Source organism: Camellia sinensis, unplaced genomic scaffold (genome assembly GCF_055761805.1).
Source record: "Camellia sinensis isolate YWXY unplaced genomic scaffold, ASM5576180v1 Unanchor1, whole genome shotgun sequence".
Classification (NCBI taxonomy): domain Eukaryota; kingdom Viridiplantae; phylum Streptophyta; class Magnoliopsida; order Ericales; family Theaceae; genus Camellia; species Camellia sinensis.
Genome location: NW_028128987.1, coordinates 25,837,374 through 25,856,386, shown reverse-complemented (window position 1 = coordinate 25,856,386; position 19,013 = coordinate 25,837,374). Strand labels below are relative to the sequence as shown.

The window sequence follows — 19,013 nt, the reverse complement described above, 5'->3', positions numbered from 1 at the left end:
ATAAAAATAATTAATATATTTGAAATGATTTTTTGAAATAATTTTTTAATTATTTATGAAAAAATATACAAAAAGTAAAAGAATTTATTTTTTTAATTTTTTGATATAAAATATTAATTTTTAAATTTGTTAATAATTTTCTGACTTTTAAATTAAAAGATTAATAAATTGCCAAATTCCGGAGTAAAATGATTTGAAGATAACAGTATGGTTAGGTGAAATTCAGTTGCTAATAGCAATTGTGCATCACGTTGTGCGACCCAACTTTCAAGTCTAACAACTCACTCACCATGTGGCATATATGTATATAAATAGAGATAGACGATTATTAACGTCAATACAGAGAGAGAGAGAGAGAGAGAGAGAGAGATGGGGAGGGGCATAAGCGAAGTGGGAGTGGGAGAATTGGTGAAAGCTGGTTTGGATTTGGAGGAGGCGAAGGTGGTGGAGAGAGGCCTGAAAGACGCGATTGCTGGAACAGGAGGAGGTGGATCGGACCCCAGAGAGCTTTGGCGCCAGATCACTGCTCGGCGCTTGCTGCGACCTTCGCACCCACATCAGCTACACCAACTTGTCTACCACTCTGTCTACGCTCACTACGATTCCTCCGCCAATGGCCCTCCTCTCTATTGCTTCCCTTCACTGTACTACCTTTCTCTCTCTCTCTCATCTCGCATCTCATTCTCACCTACTTTTACTCTGTCTAACCAATTTCTTACAAACACATGGGGTGCAATCGATTCTGTAATTGCAAGTGATTCTGTGGTGGGATTGAAAAATTATGGGGTGCAACTTGCACCCCTCTATATGATTGTATAAATTTTTTTTTTGTGCTACACGTTTAAAAGTAAGGGGATTTATCTGGACTTATGATCCAATATGATTATGATAATTAATGGTATTTTTTTTTATCAAATATTATTTAAAAAAGATACTAATAGTTAATTTTTAATGATAATTTAAAAATTTTATCACAAAAAATATCACTAATTATAAATTTTAGCGATAATGTAAAAAAATCTTCAAAAAAAAGTTCGTAATTTTGAACGTGCAGCAAGAGTTTAAAAAATTCGTTATACAAAAATACTAATAATTATAAATTTTAGTGACAATTTATAAAAATAATTAAACTGTTAATTTTTAACGAGGTATATAAAAAATCATAACAAAAAATTATGTTTAGCCATTTATGAGTCTAAGAATTATTGGTAGTTTACCTAAAAATAATTTCCATTTCTTAATTAGTACACTGTACTGTAACTCCTTATATTTTAGCATATTTCTATTTCAGCCCTGCTTTTAGGCCAATTGGCATTGTCTTCTCTTTGGTCCACATCCACTACTTTATACTGACAATGGCCTAAGTAAGCAGCTCAATCGCCTTCTTCTTTTTTTTTTTTCCCCAATACTTGGGTGGGCCAGGAATTTGCGGCTGATGTGAAGTTAATTTTTAGACTATTTCATTTGCGGTGTGCCCCAACAACATATCGATTAAATTTTATTTTTAGGCCATTTTCCTTGTCATGTCATGTGCCATAAATACTGATTTCCATATTTAAATAAATAAATTAATTTAATGCATAACATTGCTTTTTGATATTTTCAATTTGGGATTTTATATATGCAGTATGAATTTAGTATTTCACCATCCACCCCACATATGTTGTGTATGTGTAACCTCTATCACATTAGAAAATTATTAGACCTTGTGTGAGAGGGGATTTCACACTGTTGAATCAGTTGGAGCTCCATAATTAAACTGGACAATCGAGGAACAGAGATCTGCAAAAACAAGAACACTGTGAAAGCTGCTCAGCCGAGGTTGGCCAAAGAACCACTCTGATGCTAAAGTCAGGCACATAGGAAGGAAAATAGAAGGAATATATATATATATATATAGGGAGAGAGTTTGAGTGCAGAGAGAGTCGAATGGAATCCTCTTTTAGAAAGAAGATAGTTACCTTATATAGGTAGCGCTGCCTTGCTCCCTAAGGTGAGTGTGGAACATCTCACGCGGTTCCCCTGCGCTGGCCATCATTACACTTGGGTGTGGGGGACCACGAATCGGTTAGGCACGCATGCCAATGTGAATGATTCGTATCCTTGTGACGCAATATTCGTTCCTAACCGTTTTGTTCAACACATGGGGATCATGATGACGTGTATTTTCTTCTGCAACCTTGAGTTGTGCCCAAGGTCAGAGCCTTTCTCCCGGTCTTGTTTAGCCCTAACAAATGGTTTGTTCGGCTCCAGAGCCTTTTGGCACATAGGTCAAGTTCTGGTCCATAGCGTTTGTTCTTGGGCCACTCCTCAACTCAGTCTGGCCTAAATGGTGGTTTTATCGGGTTTGTTTTGCTTTGTGTGTTTGGCCCATACGATGTTCAGTCCAACCCTGACATTCCCAACAAGCAGCCAACCTTCACTTATGTAACTGGGCCTAGCCATTGCTTGACTTGGCCCAAGTGTCTTCATTAGACTGGGCTTGGCCCAACTTTTTCGTTTGATCCAAGACCTTGTTCAGCCCACATCCGTGGTCTTTTCAGGGTTTAGCCCACATTGGTGGGGCTAGATGGGCTCGGCCCAATTGAGGAGCTTGGCTCAGTCTAAGCCTTACCTCGGTTGTATTTATTAACAAAGATAATATGTTGTGTATTATTCAATGATTAGGAAAAGGTTGAAGTACAATATATATAGGTAAACTACCAAAACCTTAGTCCTAATTACATAGAATAAGATTAAACTACCCTTAAGCAAAAGATAATAATAATAATATAAAATATATATTTCATACACCCTCTCAAACTGAGGATGTGAGCGCAGAAAGTATCAAAAGTTTACTAAGAAGAAAATGAAAGCGGGCAGTAGTGTGAGTTTTCGTAAAAAAGTCGACCAATTGGAGAGAAAGGGAATAAAAGGGAGAGTAATAGCGCCATGTTAGTCTGAAGATGTTACTGAACAAAGTGACAATCTATCTCAATATGCTTTGTACGGTCATGGAAAACCAAATTATAGGTAACTTGAACAACACTCTTATTGTCACAATATAAAGGAGTCGGGGAAGAGAGAGAAACACCCATATCAGAAACATGCTAGTGAAGCCAAACTAGTTTAGAAGTGGCATAAGCCATGGCACAATATTCAATCTCGGCGGTGGAGTGAGCAACAACAGACTGTTTCTTACTTTTCCAAGAGATGAGATAATCTCTCAGAAAAACACTAAGATCTGAGGTAGATTTGCGGTCAGAGACATCACTGGCCCAATCAACATTAATATAGGAATGAATGGTCAAATTCCAAGAAACAGACAACAGTAGGCATTGCAACAAAGTACCATGAATGTAGCGAAGAGCACGTAGCATGGCAGCCCAATGGGTGGAATGGGAGCAGAGACAAATTGGTTGAGAATGTGAACATAATAAGAGTTATTTGAACAAGTCACAGTGGGATGAGCAAGACACCTAACCAACTCATGATGGAGTAGGATCCTCAAGACTGAAACACATGCGCAACCTTAAACCAAGTTTCCTTTGCAACAAGCTCTCGAATGGCATCACAATAGAGGCAAGGCAGACTAATGTAGAATAGCCCCCTGAAGTGGCTCAAACTGATCCCAAAGAGCTATCAGGAATCGGACAAGGCATTGTTTCTCCCTGTGTTTCACATAACTATCAAGTACTTGGAGATCAGCGGGTTCTATGAGTGCCAATTGGTCCCAGTATGCAGTCATTTCATTATAAAATTCTTGAATCTCGCAGTGTAGAGTTTCGGATTGACATCTCGAGCTCATATTGCTTGGCAAAGTTGGATTCAAGATACATGTGATAATAAACTTGTGTATTAATTAATTGAATCATCAATCAAATGAGTACAAATATATAATCTAATAGAATCAAATCCTAACAACCTAAAGGACTAAACTATCCTTAATGAATAATATAAACTATATAATTCACACCCCCTCTCAAACTGAGGATGCGAGTGTAGAAAGTATCGAAAGTTTGCCAAGAAGAAAACGGAAACGAGCAACAGTGTGAGTCTTCATAAAAAAATCGGCCAATTGAAGAGAGGAGGGAACAAAAGGGAGAGTAATAGTGCCAACCTGAAGATGCTGTCTGACAAAGTGACAATCTATTTCAACATGTTTGGTCCACTCATGGAAGACTGAATTATGGGCAATTTGGATAGCACTCTGATTATCACAATATAACAGAGTTGGATGAGAAAGAGAGACACCCATATCAGAAAGAAGCCACCGAAGCCAATTGATCTCAGAAGTAGCATGAGCCATGGTACGATACTCAGCCTCAGCGGTGGAACGAGCAACAACAAACTGTTTCTTACTCTTCGAAGATATGAGTGAATCGCCGAGGAAAACAAAGACCAGAAGTGGATTTGCGATCAGAGATGTTACCTGCCCAATCAGCGTCAACATAGGGACGAAGAGTCAAGTCCGAAGAGGCAGATAACAGCAGACATTGCAGCAAGGTGCCACGAAGGTAGTACAGAGTATGGAGTAAGGTAGCCCAGTGTGTGGCACGAGGAGCGGAAACAAATTGACTGAGAATGTGCACATCATAGGACATATCCGGACGAGTAACGGTGAGATAAACAAGGCACCCAACCAACTCGCGGTACAAAGTGGGATCCTCAAAAGGAACGCCATCAGAAGTAGAAAACTTAGCATGCAACTCAAGAGGAGTGTCGACAATTTTGTCATCAGTGAGATTGGCACGAGAAAGAATATCACGGGCATATTTAGTCTGAGAGAGAAGATACACAGTAGGAGAAGTAGCAACCTCAATACCAAGAAAATACCGAAGAGACCCCAAATCCTTCATGTCGAACTCTTGAAATAACTGATGCTTAACCTGCTTAATAGTACTATAATCAGAGCCAGTGATGATCATATCATCCACATATAAGAGAAGGAGAACAAGGCCAATAGAAGTGCGCCGAACAAAGAGAGCACAATCATGATGATTAGGGCGAAAACCAAACTGAAGTGTAACAGAGTGAAATCGCTCATACCAAGCATGAAAAGACTGCTTGAGACCATATAGAGCGCGGCGAAGATGACAAACAATACTAGAAGGGTGAGAGAGACTCGGTGGAGGGCACATATACACTTCTTCAGCAAGATGCCCATTCAGAAAAGTATTTTTGACATCTAGTTGAAACAAAGGCTAGTGATGGGCAGCAGCAATAGAGATAAGAGTACGAATAGTAGTCATCTTGGCAATGGGGGCAAAAGTCTCATTGTAATCAATCCCATACTCCTGAGAAAAGCCCTGGGCAACGAAACGAGCTTTGTACCGTTCCAAAGAACCATCAGAAAGGGTTTTGACCTTATAGACCCATTTACAACCCACAATATTCTTACCAGTAGGTAATGGAACCAAATCCCAATTCTGAGTGTTTGCCAAAGCAGTTAACTTGTCATTCATGGTAGCTATCCAATTGGGGTCATAACAAGCTTCCTCGTAGGACTTGGGCATAAAATAAGTATGAAGACAAGAAAGAAAAGACTGATAGGAAAGGAAAAAACATGTATTACCAAAATTATACTAGTTTGGAGGATGACGGTCTCGCTTTGGAAAGCGATGTGCAGGAGGAGCGGGATCCAAAGAAACAACTGGAGGGACAGTAGAGCTAGAGACAGGCGAGCTCGGAAGTGCTTTGCATCGCTGATAAACAAGAAGAGGAGCAGGGAAAGTGGAAGCTGGAGAGGAAATAGCTGGCGAGATATCAGAAGTGTTAGTAAGAGGCAAAGTAGAGACCTCACGATCAGAAACAAACTCATCGGAAGAAACATCAGGAGGAAATGGGTCAATGTGAACCAATTCATCCTTGGTAATAGGGACAGGGGTGTAAGGTATCGTGTAGTAGGGTAGTTTTTTTAAAAAGGTGACATGTCTAGACACATATAGCTTTTTGGTGGCAGGATCATAGCGCCGATAATCTTTTTGATTAATGGCATACCCTAAAAAGGCACATAGGACATAACGAGAACTAAGCTTAGAGCACTTCCGTTTAGGAAGGAGCACAAAGCATGCAGACCCGAAAATACGTAGAAGAGAATAATTGGGAGTAACATCAAAAAGACGCTCATACAGAGATGAGCCTGAGAGAAGAGGAATAGGCATTCGATTGAGAAGATATGTAGCAGCGAGCACAGCTTCTCCTCAGAAAATAGACGGAACAAAAGACGAGAGCAACAAAGAGCGAGCCATGTCAAGGAGATGGTGACTTTTGCGCTCAGCTCGACCATTTTGGACAGGAGTGTTAGAGCACGAAGACTGATGAATAGTGCCATGAGTAACTAAACACTTCAAACTCAGACAAGAATTACTCACTCCCAAAATCAAAACGAAGAACTTTAATGGTGATGGAAAATTGAGTGCGAATCATGGAGTGAAAATTAGAATATATTTTGTAAAAATCAGATTTTCGAGTCATCAAATAAACCTAGGTAAACCGACCATAATCATTCACAAAAGACACATAATATTGCGAACCACCCTTGGTAACTATGGGGGAAGGATCCTAAACATCAGTATGAACCAATTGAAAAGGAGAAGATGAAATAGAACTACTTTTATTAAAAGGAAGAGCAGACATTTTAGCCAATTTACAACCACGACACTCAGAAATATCATCAATAGAAAAATTGCCTAAATGTCCAGACCGAACTAATATCCTCAAACGATCACTCGACAGATGACCTAACCTAGAATGCTAAATATAAAATAAAGAAGATTAGGGATATTTCTGACCCCTAGAAAGGAAGAGCAGACATCTGCACCACTTCCCAATATGACCCCTAGAAATTTGGTTTCTTTGCAAAATCAAGTTCCATGCAACAGAAGATTAGGGATAGTCAAAGAATAAGGGGAATGGGACTCCACACCATTAACACACAGCGCACAAAATATTCTGTAGTAACTCCTGATTTGACCAGTCTATCCCTGTAGTCAATCTACCCAAAATAGCTAGCCATTCCACAAAACTCCAACGAGGCACATTTTTACTAAACCAGACCACTATATGCCAAGTTTGAATCATTTTCTTCACTCTACTAGCTTCCCAAGCAGTTTTAACAGTGAAATCTCCAGTGTTGGAAGGCAGCCATACCACTTTATCAGATATTGCTAAATTAGGAAGTAATGATCTAGTGTTCACACCAATGCTTGGTTACATGGAATTGTGAAACCAAGTAAGAATTTGAGCATTCTCTTTGTCTCATTTGGTAACTTCGGCCTTGGTTTCATTAGATTAATCAGCTCGTTTCGTGGAATCAATAACATAACCCTACATGCCTTTGCTTACTATTAAATTCTTCATGACATGAGACCAATACGAGTAGTTAAACCCATCCAATCGAATACTAATGCACGTATCTTATCATTAGATATATTGCAAAACGAAAGTAGAGTTATAACTAGCCCAAAATACTAACCAATGAAGAACTAACCAGAGAAAACAAAACCACTGAAGCAGAAGTTGAATAAACTAGGGAAGAAACTGAAGTAGAAATTTTCCCTCGCACACCAAATAGGTCAAAATCTTCCGACCAAGGAGAGAGCAGGAGAAGCCGATTGATAAAACCAAACCAAACCAAACCAAACCTTAAATCCCATCAAATAGGGTCGGCTGCATGAATCCTTCTTCTCCACTTGACTCTATCCAAGGCCATTTCGTTAGTTAAATTAAGGAGATTCATATCTCTGTTTACTATACTAGTTCACATCAATCTAGGTCTACCCCGTTCGCTAACACTACCATCTACCGTCACTGTATCGCATCTCTTCACTACTGCCTCTGTTGGTCTTTGTTGTATATGATCAAACCATCTCAATCTATTCTCTCTTAACTTATCTTCTATCAGTACTACTCCTAGCCATTCTCGAATATGCTCATTTCTAACTTTGTCTTTTCTAGTCTTGCCACACATCCACCTTAGCATCCTCATCTTAGCAACACTTATCTTATCTATACGTTGTTATCTACATGTTGTTTCTTAGTGGCCCAACATTCCGTTCCATACAACATCGTTGGTCTAATAGTTGTTCTATAGAACTTCCCTTTTAGTCTAATGGGTAGTGTTTATCGCACATTACGCCAGATGCACTCCTCTACTTAAGTCACCCGCCTTAATTCTGTGGATCACATCCGCTCCAATCTCCCTAATCATTGTGATAATCGATCCTAAATAACGAAAATGTTCACTCTTATGTAGTTCTTGTCTGCTTCCATTGTGACTGTTACTAAAATTACACTCCATATAGTCTATCTTAATTCTTCTTATCCTAAATCCTTTAGATTCAAGTGCTTTTCTCCAAATCTCCAACTTAGTGTTAACTCCTTCTCTAGTCTTCCCACTAACACGATATCATCTGCAAAACGCATACACCATGGCACATCATCCTGAATATTGCGCGTCAACTCATCTATAACTAACGCGAAATAATAAGGACTTAAGGTTAATCCTTGGTATAACCCTACAGTAATTGGATATTCACTCATCTCTTCAACAGGCAATCTAATAGTGGTCATCACACGTTAATACATATCCCTAATCACATCAATGTAACCTTTTGTTACCCATTTCTTCTCTGACACCCACCAAATTATATCCCGAGGTACTCTATCATATGTTTTCTCAAGATCGATAAAAATCATATGAATGTCTCTTTTCTTTTCTCTATACTTTTCTATTACTCTCCTCAAAAGATAGATCGCTTCCATTGTTGATCTACCAGGCATAAATCTAATTGATTCTCTGATACCTCTGTTATATCTCGCAATCGACGTTTCATCACTCTCTCTTACACTTTTACACATTAACTTGATTCCTCTATAGTTGTTGCAATTCTAGACATCTCTTTTATTCTTATATATTGGCACTAAAATACTCTTCTTCCACTCCTTTGGCATTTTTCTAGTCAACAAAATCTTGCTAAATAACCTAGTCAACCAAACAACCCCCTTCTTACCCAAACATTTTCATGCTTCAATAGGTATATCATCGGGTCTTAAAACCTTATTCAATTTCATCTTCTTAAGTGCAAACTCCACTTCAAAGGCCCTAATCCTACGATAAAACCTCTAGTCATGGTTTTCCTTATTATTGCCTACTTCCTCCCCTTTTGACCTACCTCCATGTTCCTCATTTAACAACTTATCAAAATAGTTCTTCCACCTCTCTTTAATCTCTTCATCCTTCACCAACACCTTAGAGTCCTCACCCTTGATGCATTTAACTTGATTAAAATCTATTATTTTCCTCTCTCTTATCTTAGCAAGTTTGTATATCCTCTTTTCTCCCTCCTTACTATCTAGTCTAGTGTATAGGTCATCATAGGCTTTTAACTTAGTCTCTTTCACTACTTTTTTGACCTCCTTATTGGTCAATTTGTAGCGCTTAAGGTTTTCCTCAGTGCTATCATTTTGCCACTTTTTAAAGCTCTCTTTTTTCGTCTTTATTACTGCTTGGACCTCCTCTTTCCACTACCAAGTTTATCTAAAGTTAGGGTTTCTTTCCTTTAGACTCTCCAAGAACTTCCATTAAGATTCTTCTCACACAATTGACCATCAAGTTCCACATAATGTTAACATCATATTCCAAGTCCAAGTACCTTCTTTATCCATTCTATTCTTAAATGTGTTTAGTTTATCCCCTTTTAGGTTCCACCATCTAGTCTTGCGATGCCTACTATCTTTCCGAGTTTGGTATTGCCCTTTAAAGCATAAATCTAGTATCAAAATCTTATGTTGAGACATCAAGCTCTCTCTAGGAATCACCTTAAAGTTGCTACATTTTAGATGGTCTCCTTTCCTTACTAAAAAGTAATCTATTTGGCTCCTAATTGACCCATTCTTGAAGGTTATCAAATGCTCCTCTCTCTTCTTACACATAGTATTGGCCACAACTAGGTCAGAAGTCAACGCAAAATCTAAAATACTCTTTCCAGCCTCATTTTCATCACCAAAACCATACCCACCATGCACCCTCTCATAACCTAATTTATCTACTCTTACATGGCCATTGAAATCACTTAGAAAATATGAGGAAGAAGAACTCCGAAAATATGAGGAAGAAGGAATATATTTCTGTTATATTCAAAACTTCTTATTTTGCAAGACCAAATGACACTCCTTATATAGGAGATATTACAAACATCATTATAACCCATTATATGCCACTTACATATTACATATTACCACTATCTACCACTATCATATTATATACATGCCACTATCTACCACCAACATCACTATCATATTCTATGCATGCCACTATCTACCACCAACACCACTATCATATTCTATACATGCCACTATCTACCACCAACACCACTATCATATGCCACTATCTTATTATATGCATTAACACAAATTTCCAGCACTCCCCCTCAAGCTGGTTTGAAAATATCTTCCATAGCCAGCTTGCTAGTCAGCTTATCAAATTGCTTCTTGTGTAGTCCCTTCGTTAGCACATCAGCTAATTGTTCACCTGTTGGAAGGTAGGTCATATAGATTATGCCAGCATTGATTTTCTCCTTGATGAAATGTTTATCCACTTCTATATGTTTTGTGCGATCATGTAGAACTGGATTATGAGCTATAGATATAGCTGCTTTGTTGTCACAATAGACCTTCATAGGTGTCGGGTGAGAAAGCTTTAATTCTTCAAGAATTCTTTTAATCCACATTACTTCACAGATTCCATGGGCAACAGCTCTGAACTCTGCTTCTGCACTACTTCTAGCTACCACATTCTGTTTTTTACTCCGCCATGTAACTAGGTTCCCACCTACAAAGGAGCAGTATCCGGATGTTGATCTCCTGTCTGTAACACTTCCTGCCCAGTCTGCATCTGTGTATACTTCAACTTGAAGATGTCCATGTTTCTTGAACAGTAAGCCTCTCCCTGGAGTTCCTTTCAAATATCTTAAGATCTTATAAACGGCCTCAAAGTGCTCTGCCCCTGGTGAGTGCATGAACTGACTTACCATGCTGACTGCAAAGGCAATATCAGGCCGCGTATGAGACAAGTAAATCAATTTCCCGACAAGTCGCTGATATTGTTCCCTCTCTTTGACTTCTTCAGCCTTAGCAGCTTGTAACTTCAAGTTAGGCTCGATCGGAGTCTCCACCATCTTACAACCAAGCATACCTGTTTCTCCAAGGAGATCAAGAACATATTTTCTCTGATTAACGAATATACCTTCCTTGGATCTTGCAAATTCCATTCCGAGGAAATACTTGAGGGCTCCCAGATCCTTAATGTGAAATTCTTTTGCGAGTTTCTCTTTGAGGGCTGCTAACTCTGCTTCATCATTACCAGTTAAAATGATGTCATCAACATAAACAATCAAAATTGCAATTTTACTGTTTTTTGAATGTTTATAAAATATTGTGTGATCTGCTTGACTCTGCGAGAGGCCACAACTGATAACTGCCTTCCCAAAGCGTTCAAACCATGCTCTTGGTGATTGTTTGAGTCCGTATAATGACTTGTTCAATCTGCATACTCTGTCGCTTCCAAGTCTCTGCTCAAATCCCGGCGGTAGGCTCATGAACACCTCCTCTTCAAGATCACCATTGAGAAATGCATTTTTAATGTCAAGTTGATGTAGAGGCCAATTTGAATTTACTGCAAGAGATAACAGTACTCTGATGGAATTTATTTTAGCAACAGGAGCAAACGTCTCCTGATAGTCGATCCCATAAGTTTGAGTGAAGCCTTTAGCCACCAGTCTCGCCTTGTATCTCTCAACGCTTCCATCTGCGTTACATTTTATCGTAAACACCCATTTACACCCAACTGTTTTCTTGTCTTTGGGTAGATCAACTATCTCCCAAGTACCACTTCTCCTTAAAGCATTCATCTCCTCCATGACTGCTAATTTCCAATTCGGATCATCCAATGCTTCCTGTATATTCCTTGGAACAAACAAGTGTGAAATCCTAGATGTGAAAGCTCTATGGTTTTTAGACAGTCTTTGATAGGAGAGGTAATTTGCAATAGGATGTTTAATGCAATTTCGGACACCTTTCCTAATTGCTATAGGAACATCAAGGTCGGAAATAGAAGGAATAGGATTACCTAAAATTTCGATGCCAGAACTCGGGTGGACATTCGGGTCATTAGGATGGACATTCGGGTCATTATTCCTCAGATGAAATCGCTTCCTAGTATAAACCTGAAGCTCAGGATTTAGATCATTTTGTAGTACTTCTCCCCCTAAACAAGAATCTTCTTGACTAGGCACCATAGAACTTGGTTCTCCTAAGTGATCATTATCAGACAGATGTGGTTTTTGTGTAGGATAAATGACATTGGGGAGCGGGATAGAAATATCCCAAAAACGGTCTTCTACTCCACTTGTCTCCCCCTGAAGAGAAGTGTTGGGGAAATAGGATTTTGTTTCCACAAATGACACATTCATACTCACATGAAATTTCTTGGTTTGAGGATCGAAACACTTATACCCCTTTTTGTTTGAGGAATAACCCAAAAAAACACATTTTATAGCACGAGGGTCAAGTTTTGAACGAAATTGACTAGGAACATGAACATAGGCAGTACATCCAAAAACTTTGGCGGGTAAATCAGAAAACAACCTCGTGTCAGGAAAAAAAGTTTTGAGACAATCGAAAGGTGTTTTGTATGTTAACACCTTTGTAGGCATCTTGTTTATCAAATAAGAGGCTGTTAAAATTGCTTCACCCCATAAATATTTAGGAACATGCATGTAAAACATTATAGCACGTGCTACTTCAAGTAGATGTTTATTTTTTCGTTCTGCAATGCCATTTTGTTGAGGGGTATCCCGACATGTAGATTGATGAAAAATCCCCTTTTTTTCCAAAAACTCACCCAACTGCTCATTGAAATATTCTGTTCCATTATCAGAATGTAAAATACCAATTTTGGTTTGAAATTGGTTTTCAATCATATTGTAAAAATTTGTGAATAAATTTTTCACGTCAGATTTTTTATTCATCAAATAAATCCAACATAAGCGGGTATGGTCATCAATAAATGTAACAAACCATCTTTTACCAGAAAGAGTAGTGATTTTAGAAGGGCCCCAAACATCACTATGAATCAAATAAAAAGGTTTGGAAGCCTGGTAAGGTTTTGGCAAATAAGTAGAGCGATGAAATTTTGCAAAAATGCAACTTTCACAATGAAAAGAAGAACAATCAATCCCTTTAAATAATTCTGGAAATAAATGTTTCAAATAAAGAAAACTAGGATGTCCTAGCCTATAGTGCCATAGCATTATTTTTTCTCGAACAGAGATTGAACTAGTACTATTAAAGCTCTGAGCTTTTTTATTACTAACAGGTACTTCATCAAAGTAGTAAAGACCTTCAAGCATCCTAGCACGCCCAATCATCATCCCCGAGTTCTGGTCCTGAAATTCACAATGGGATTCAAAAAATGTAACACGACAATTAGAATCCTTAGATAGTTTACTGACAGACAAAAGGTTACAGGCTAAGTTGGGGACGTGAAGAACAGCATTGAGATTAATTTTCTCAGTTAGTTTAATAAATCCTTTTCCTGCAATAGGTGAAAAACTACCATCGGCTATTCTGATTTTGTCATGACCAGAACAAGGGAAATAGGTACTAAATAAATGGGAAAAACTAGTCATGTGATCGGAGGCACCGGAATCTATGATCCACGGAGAGAAGTTTAGGCAAGAGAAGGCTTTAGGATTTCTACCTGTTTGTGCCAACAAAACACTAGGAGTACCGGATGAGGAGTTGGATTTTATCAGCTTTAAGAGTTGATCAATCTGCTCTTTGTTGAAGGGACCTGAATCGGCTTCATTAGCGGTAGAAAAGCCACGATTCTTCTCTCCTTGTTTGCTGCTTTTCCAGTTGACAGGTTTGCCATGGATCTTCCAACACGTTTCGCGTGTATGGCGAGGCTTGTTGCAAAAATCACACCAGACCCGTGGCTTATCATCAAACCTGCGCTGGTAATTTGCAGCCTTGTTGGCCGCAGCATCGCTAATTAAAGCAGAAATTTCAATTGATTCACCAGTACCTTTTTTCTTAAGCATGACGCTCCTTCGGCTCTCTTCCCTTCTGACTTCGGCAAATACTTCGCCAATGGATGGGAGAGGAGGTCTGCCAATAATTCTTCCTCGCACTTCATCGAACTCAATGTTGAGGCCGGCAAGAAACTTGTAAACACGGCTGTTTTCCACAGTTTTCTTGTGGTGGTTGCAGTCGTCAACCGATTTCCATTCGTATGTGTTGAAGATGTCAAGATCCTGCCACAACCTTTTTCAACGAATTGAAATATTTGGTGACGGAATCATCTCCTTGACGAATCTCTCCCAACTTCAAAGTTAATTCGAAAACTTGAGATTGATTTCCTAGGTCAGAATACATCTGACTAACATTATCCCACAATTCTTGTGCAGTAGGATAGCACATGTAATTAGAGCTTATATCCTCCTCCATGGAATTGACCAACCATGTCATAACCATGGAGTTTTCAGCGTCCCAACTGTCGAACAGCGGATCATTAACAGCAGGAGCCTTCTTGTCACCAGTGATGTAACCGATCTTTCCTTGCCCACGGATATACATCCGGACAGATTGTGACCAGCGGAGAAAATTATCACCATTTAGGCGGATGGTGGTGATTTGGACAGAGTGAGAGTTTGACGTTTTCACCGGAATGGCAGCGGCAGGGGTTGAAGTGGTTTCGGACGTGACTTCCGACATGGCTATGACGGTTTTAAGGCTGCTGTGTTTTTTGTAGCTCTGATACCAACTTAGAAAATATGAGGAAGAAGAACTCCGAAAATATGAGGAAGAAGGAATATATTTCTGTTATATTCAAAACTTCTTATTTTACAAGACCAAATGACACTCCTTATATAGGAGATATTACAAACATCATTATAACCCATTATATGCCACTTACATATTACATATTACCACTATCTACCACTATCATATTATATACATGCCACTATCTACCACCAACATCACTATCATATTCTATGCATGCCACTATCTACCACCAACACCACTATCATATTCTATACATGCCACTATCTACCACCAACACCACTATCATATGCCACTATCTTATTATATGCATTAACACAAATTTCCAGCAACCACCTATAACTAGGTTCTCTCCTACGGGTATCTCTTGTAATACCTCATCCATTTGGTCTCAAAAAACTCTTTTAGTCTGATCATCTAATCCTATTTGGGGGGCGTATGCACTAATAATGTTCAGTATATTCTCTCAGATAACTATTTTAACTAACATAATCCTATTACCTTTTCTAATGACCACAACTATATTTTTTACAAGACCCTTGGCAACTTTTATTCCTATCCCATTCCTATGTCTATTCTTGCCACTGTAATATAGCTTAAAATTGGTATCCTCTATTTCCCGAGCTTTCTCACCCGTCCACTTAGTTTCTTGTATGCAAGCTATACTAACTCTCTTCCTAATCATGACATCTACCAATTCCATAGTCTTACCAGTTAAAGTTCCTATATTCCATGTGGCTACCCTAAACCTATAATCTTGGACTACCTTCTTTATCCGCACTCGTCTAGAAAAACGTGAAAACCTTTGCCTTTTTTTCACCACACCCAGGCGTCGATGCGGCACCTCTTGCTCACTTTTCGAAGCACCCGGAGGCAGGCGCAACGCGTCAATTAAGGGGAATGGCCTAGCATTTAATCGATTCAGAGTATTAGGCTTCATGTCATGAAGGATCCAAGCGGCTTTTTTTACGTGTTGGTTGTTGGCTATCTAACACACAATCCTTCTCCTTTATCTGGGCTTGGGACCGGCGGGGTTGTTAAGCAACCCCGGCAAAATTGCCAACTGATTAGTGGGTCAAATACCCATAGAGAGATGGATCGAAATCTTCAACCCAAATACCTGAATGACTCGTGAGTGGCTGGAGAGAACTCCTGTGAGGGTTGCGATGGCTGAAGAAGGCTCGTGAAGGGTCGCGAGAAAGCTACGACTACGAAACTGGACCTGCGAAGGAGTTTGAATTGCTGGAGACAAATCTTTGGGTCTGCAATCACATGCTTGCGAGGTAGAAGAGGACAAATTCAGAGATGCTACACCTACATGCTAAGGCTGTTGATGTATGGCTCTAATACCATATTAACAAAGATAATATGTTGTGTATTATTCAATGATTAGCAAACTGAAGTACAATATATATAAGTAAACTGCCAGAACCCTAAAGTTCTAATTGCATAGAATAGGACTAAACTACCCTTAAGTGAAAGACAAAATAACAATAATATAAAATACATGTTTCGCAGTATTGGTCCCCCTTCAGACCCTAATTATTATTTTTCTAGGTGTGATTAGTTTTCTTTCTAAGTACATATATAACATTTATTGTGGAAATAGACTGAGGGCTAGGCTTATGTGACCCGGTCTGGGGTTGTGGTTTCATTTGGTCTGGTCCAGGGCATGATGCCTGCCCACCCCCAGCAAGCAAGCAAGATCATTTAGGAAACTATATAATTCATGACCCAAAAAAAGGGAGCCATGTTGTTAGGATAGGGCCAGCTAACACACAGTGCTGTGTATGATTTCTCTAGTGTGGTTACTTTGCACAATGCTGACACAATTGACTTTTATTTCATTATTGATTGTGAAGAAAAATTTGAAATGTTACTTTAGAATCTGCTTACCATAATGTCGTGCATATGTCTTGTTGCTTTGTTTACTTGTGAATTTGATAAAGCAATAACTAGAGTGGGAACAAGCCTAAACAGACCATCGAATACTATAATAAGAAACTATGCTGGAAGGTAAAATGTTCATACAAACTTAAAAAGCCTTAACCTAACTCCCAACTAGGTATTAAGGCCCCCGTATGTGGATTTCAAATCAAGTGATTTGAGGTTAAAAATATTGGAGATTTAATTATTATAGGTGTAGAGAAAAGCTATAGATGAAGATAAATTGAGATAAAGAGATTTATTTCAAAGTTTTAAAAGGCTTTATTGAGGCTTGCCTCGATGCTCGCCTTGAGGCGAGGTTAAGGCAAAACACCTCAAGGCTTTGATTCGTAGGCTTTACTCTCCAAAGGCTTGCACACACAGTCTTGAGACATGCGCCTTAGGTGCGTCTTGTACGTCTTTTATGCATAAGCATGTGAGGAGTACGCATATGAAGAGTTTGTCTTAGCCTCTTGTTAAACTTAGTCTAGTAGATGGTTTAAATATAAAAAAGAACTCCTTTTGCGATCTATAGGAAAAATTAAAGTAAATGACAAATCAAGAAAAAACATAGTTAACGCTCATTGAAAAGCTCAATCACTACAGCTAAGAACACCAATTTCACTTTAAAAAAAGCAAAGCTTCCTTTTTTGCAATGAGCCTTGAGCATAAAAGTATTTACACATTTATATTTAATTTTGATGAATTTATTTATTGTTTTAAAATATTTAAATTATTACTAAATATAAAAATTCAGAATTTGAAATGTTTACGCCTCAACGCTTTAAGGCTTACACCTCATCTCATGAGAGGTAAAATGCCTCACGTTACACATTCGCCTTGAAAAACTTTGATGTATTTTAGGAAGATCTTTGTAGCTACAAGGATCCCTTAACCATGACTTCAAATAACTACTTTTCTAGAGTTATTTCAAATTCATCATGATAAAGTTTTTTAATTTAATTTGACATTTGAGTTATTCTTCTTGAATAATTAATGTCAAATCCATGTAATTCAAATGCACATCCATCCAAACAGAGCGTAATGGCTTTCTGGTTAACTATATGCAAACCCATACCTAGGAATAAATCCAAAGCTATCATCTCCTAGATCCTTGGTGCATGTTGATGTTCTTTTTGACTTACCAAATTTCCTTTTTAACACGTTCAACTTGAATCCCTTATCATATAAAGTAGTAAAGGATACTATTTACTGGCAATACTTTCATTTTTTCAAATGATATTGAATAAATAGTGTTTTTTCCCTCAGTTATTCATCACAATGTGGATTTGATGCATTTTGAATTTATTTTATTTTATGTTCTGAGATCATGTATTAATTTATCATAAGTCATAACTTTTTACTGAAATAGTTAACCTCTAGTATGCGTCTCTGCTTTCAACTGCAACTAATCCTAATGTTCATTACTTGTCAGAAATCAGTCCAAATACACAAACTTGGGCCGCCTCATGGAAACTCATGGTTCAAAGCTTTTAGGTGCATCATACAAGGATCCCATAACAAGTTTTAGCCTATTTCAGAAGTTCACTGTTCAGCATCCTGAGGCAAGTCTTTGTTTACATGTACACATTTCGACTCCGATTTCATTTAAATTAATAGTGTCAACAATTTTCAGGTTTACTGGTCATTTATACTAAAAGAGCTTTCTATTCAATTTCGTGAAGTCCCAAATTGCATTTTGGATACTTCTGACAAATCTAAACACGGGGGAACATGGCTTCCTGGTTCAGTTTTGAATATTGCTGAATGTTGTTTACAAGCAACCAACTATCCAAGAAAGCAGGACGACAGTTTAGCCATTGTATGGAGAAATGAAGATTGTGATGATTCCCATGTCAATCAAATGACATTAAAAGAGCTCCGTGAGCAAGTAATGTATGCTGTCATTTAACCACTTCTATCTCCATTGTTGACCGTTCATATTTTGTTGCATAGAGTTGCATTACATGTCAACATCATCACAAACTTCATTACTCCATTGTTGTTTGCTATCAGACCAATCCATTCTATGGAGTGATGAAGCTTGTGATGATTTCTACACTAATCGGATCAAACTATAAGAACTCCAAGGTAGGTAATATATACTTAAAATTTTCTGCCTTTATCTTCATCGTAATTATTCGTATATTACGTTGCATGACTTTTTAGCAGTGTTAGGGTATGAGTAAAGCAGTAATGCTATGAATGCATAGTTTCACTTTAAATGCAAGTTGTAGTTTGCTACATACACTAACAAATGT

At 38.3% G+C, this 19,013-nt stretch overlaps 1 protein-coding gene across 4 annotated transcripts in view; it reads left to right on the top strand.

Annotated features, from left to right (window-relative positions):
* Positions 1 to 231: 231 nt before the first annotated feature.
* Positions 232 to 19,013, top strand: part of LOC114256119 (putative CoA ligase CCL12) — a 53,172-nt gene continuing 34,390 nt past the window's right edge. The window contains exons 1-3 of one of the 4 annotated variants that reach the window (XM_082910905.1): positions 232 to 644; positions 18,188 to 18,317; positions 18,389 to 18,648. In XM_082910905.1, the coding sequence (XP_082767031.1) occupies positions 370 to 644; positions 18,188 to 18,317; positions 18,389 to 18,648 (665 nt within the window). In that variant the 5' untranslated portion in view covers positions 232 to 369. Of the gene's footprint in view, positions 645 to 15,693; positions 16,162 to 18,187; positions 18,318 to 18,388; positions 18,649 to 19,013 lie in introns of those variants that run through there. The other 3 variants (XR_003627063.2, XM_082910904.1, XM_082910906.1) reach the window with 3 other exon arrangements.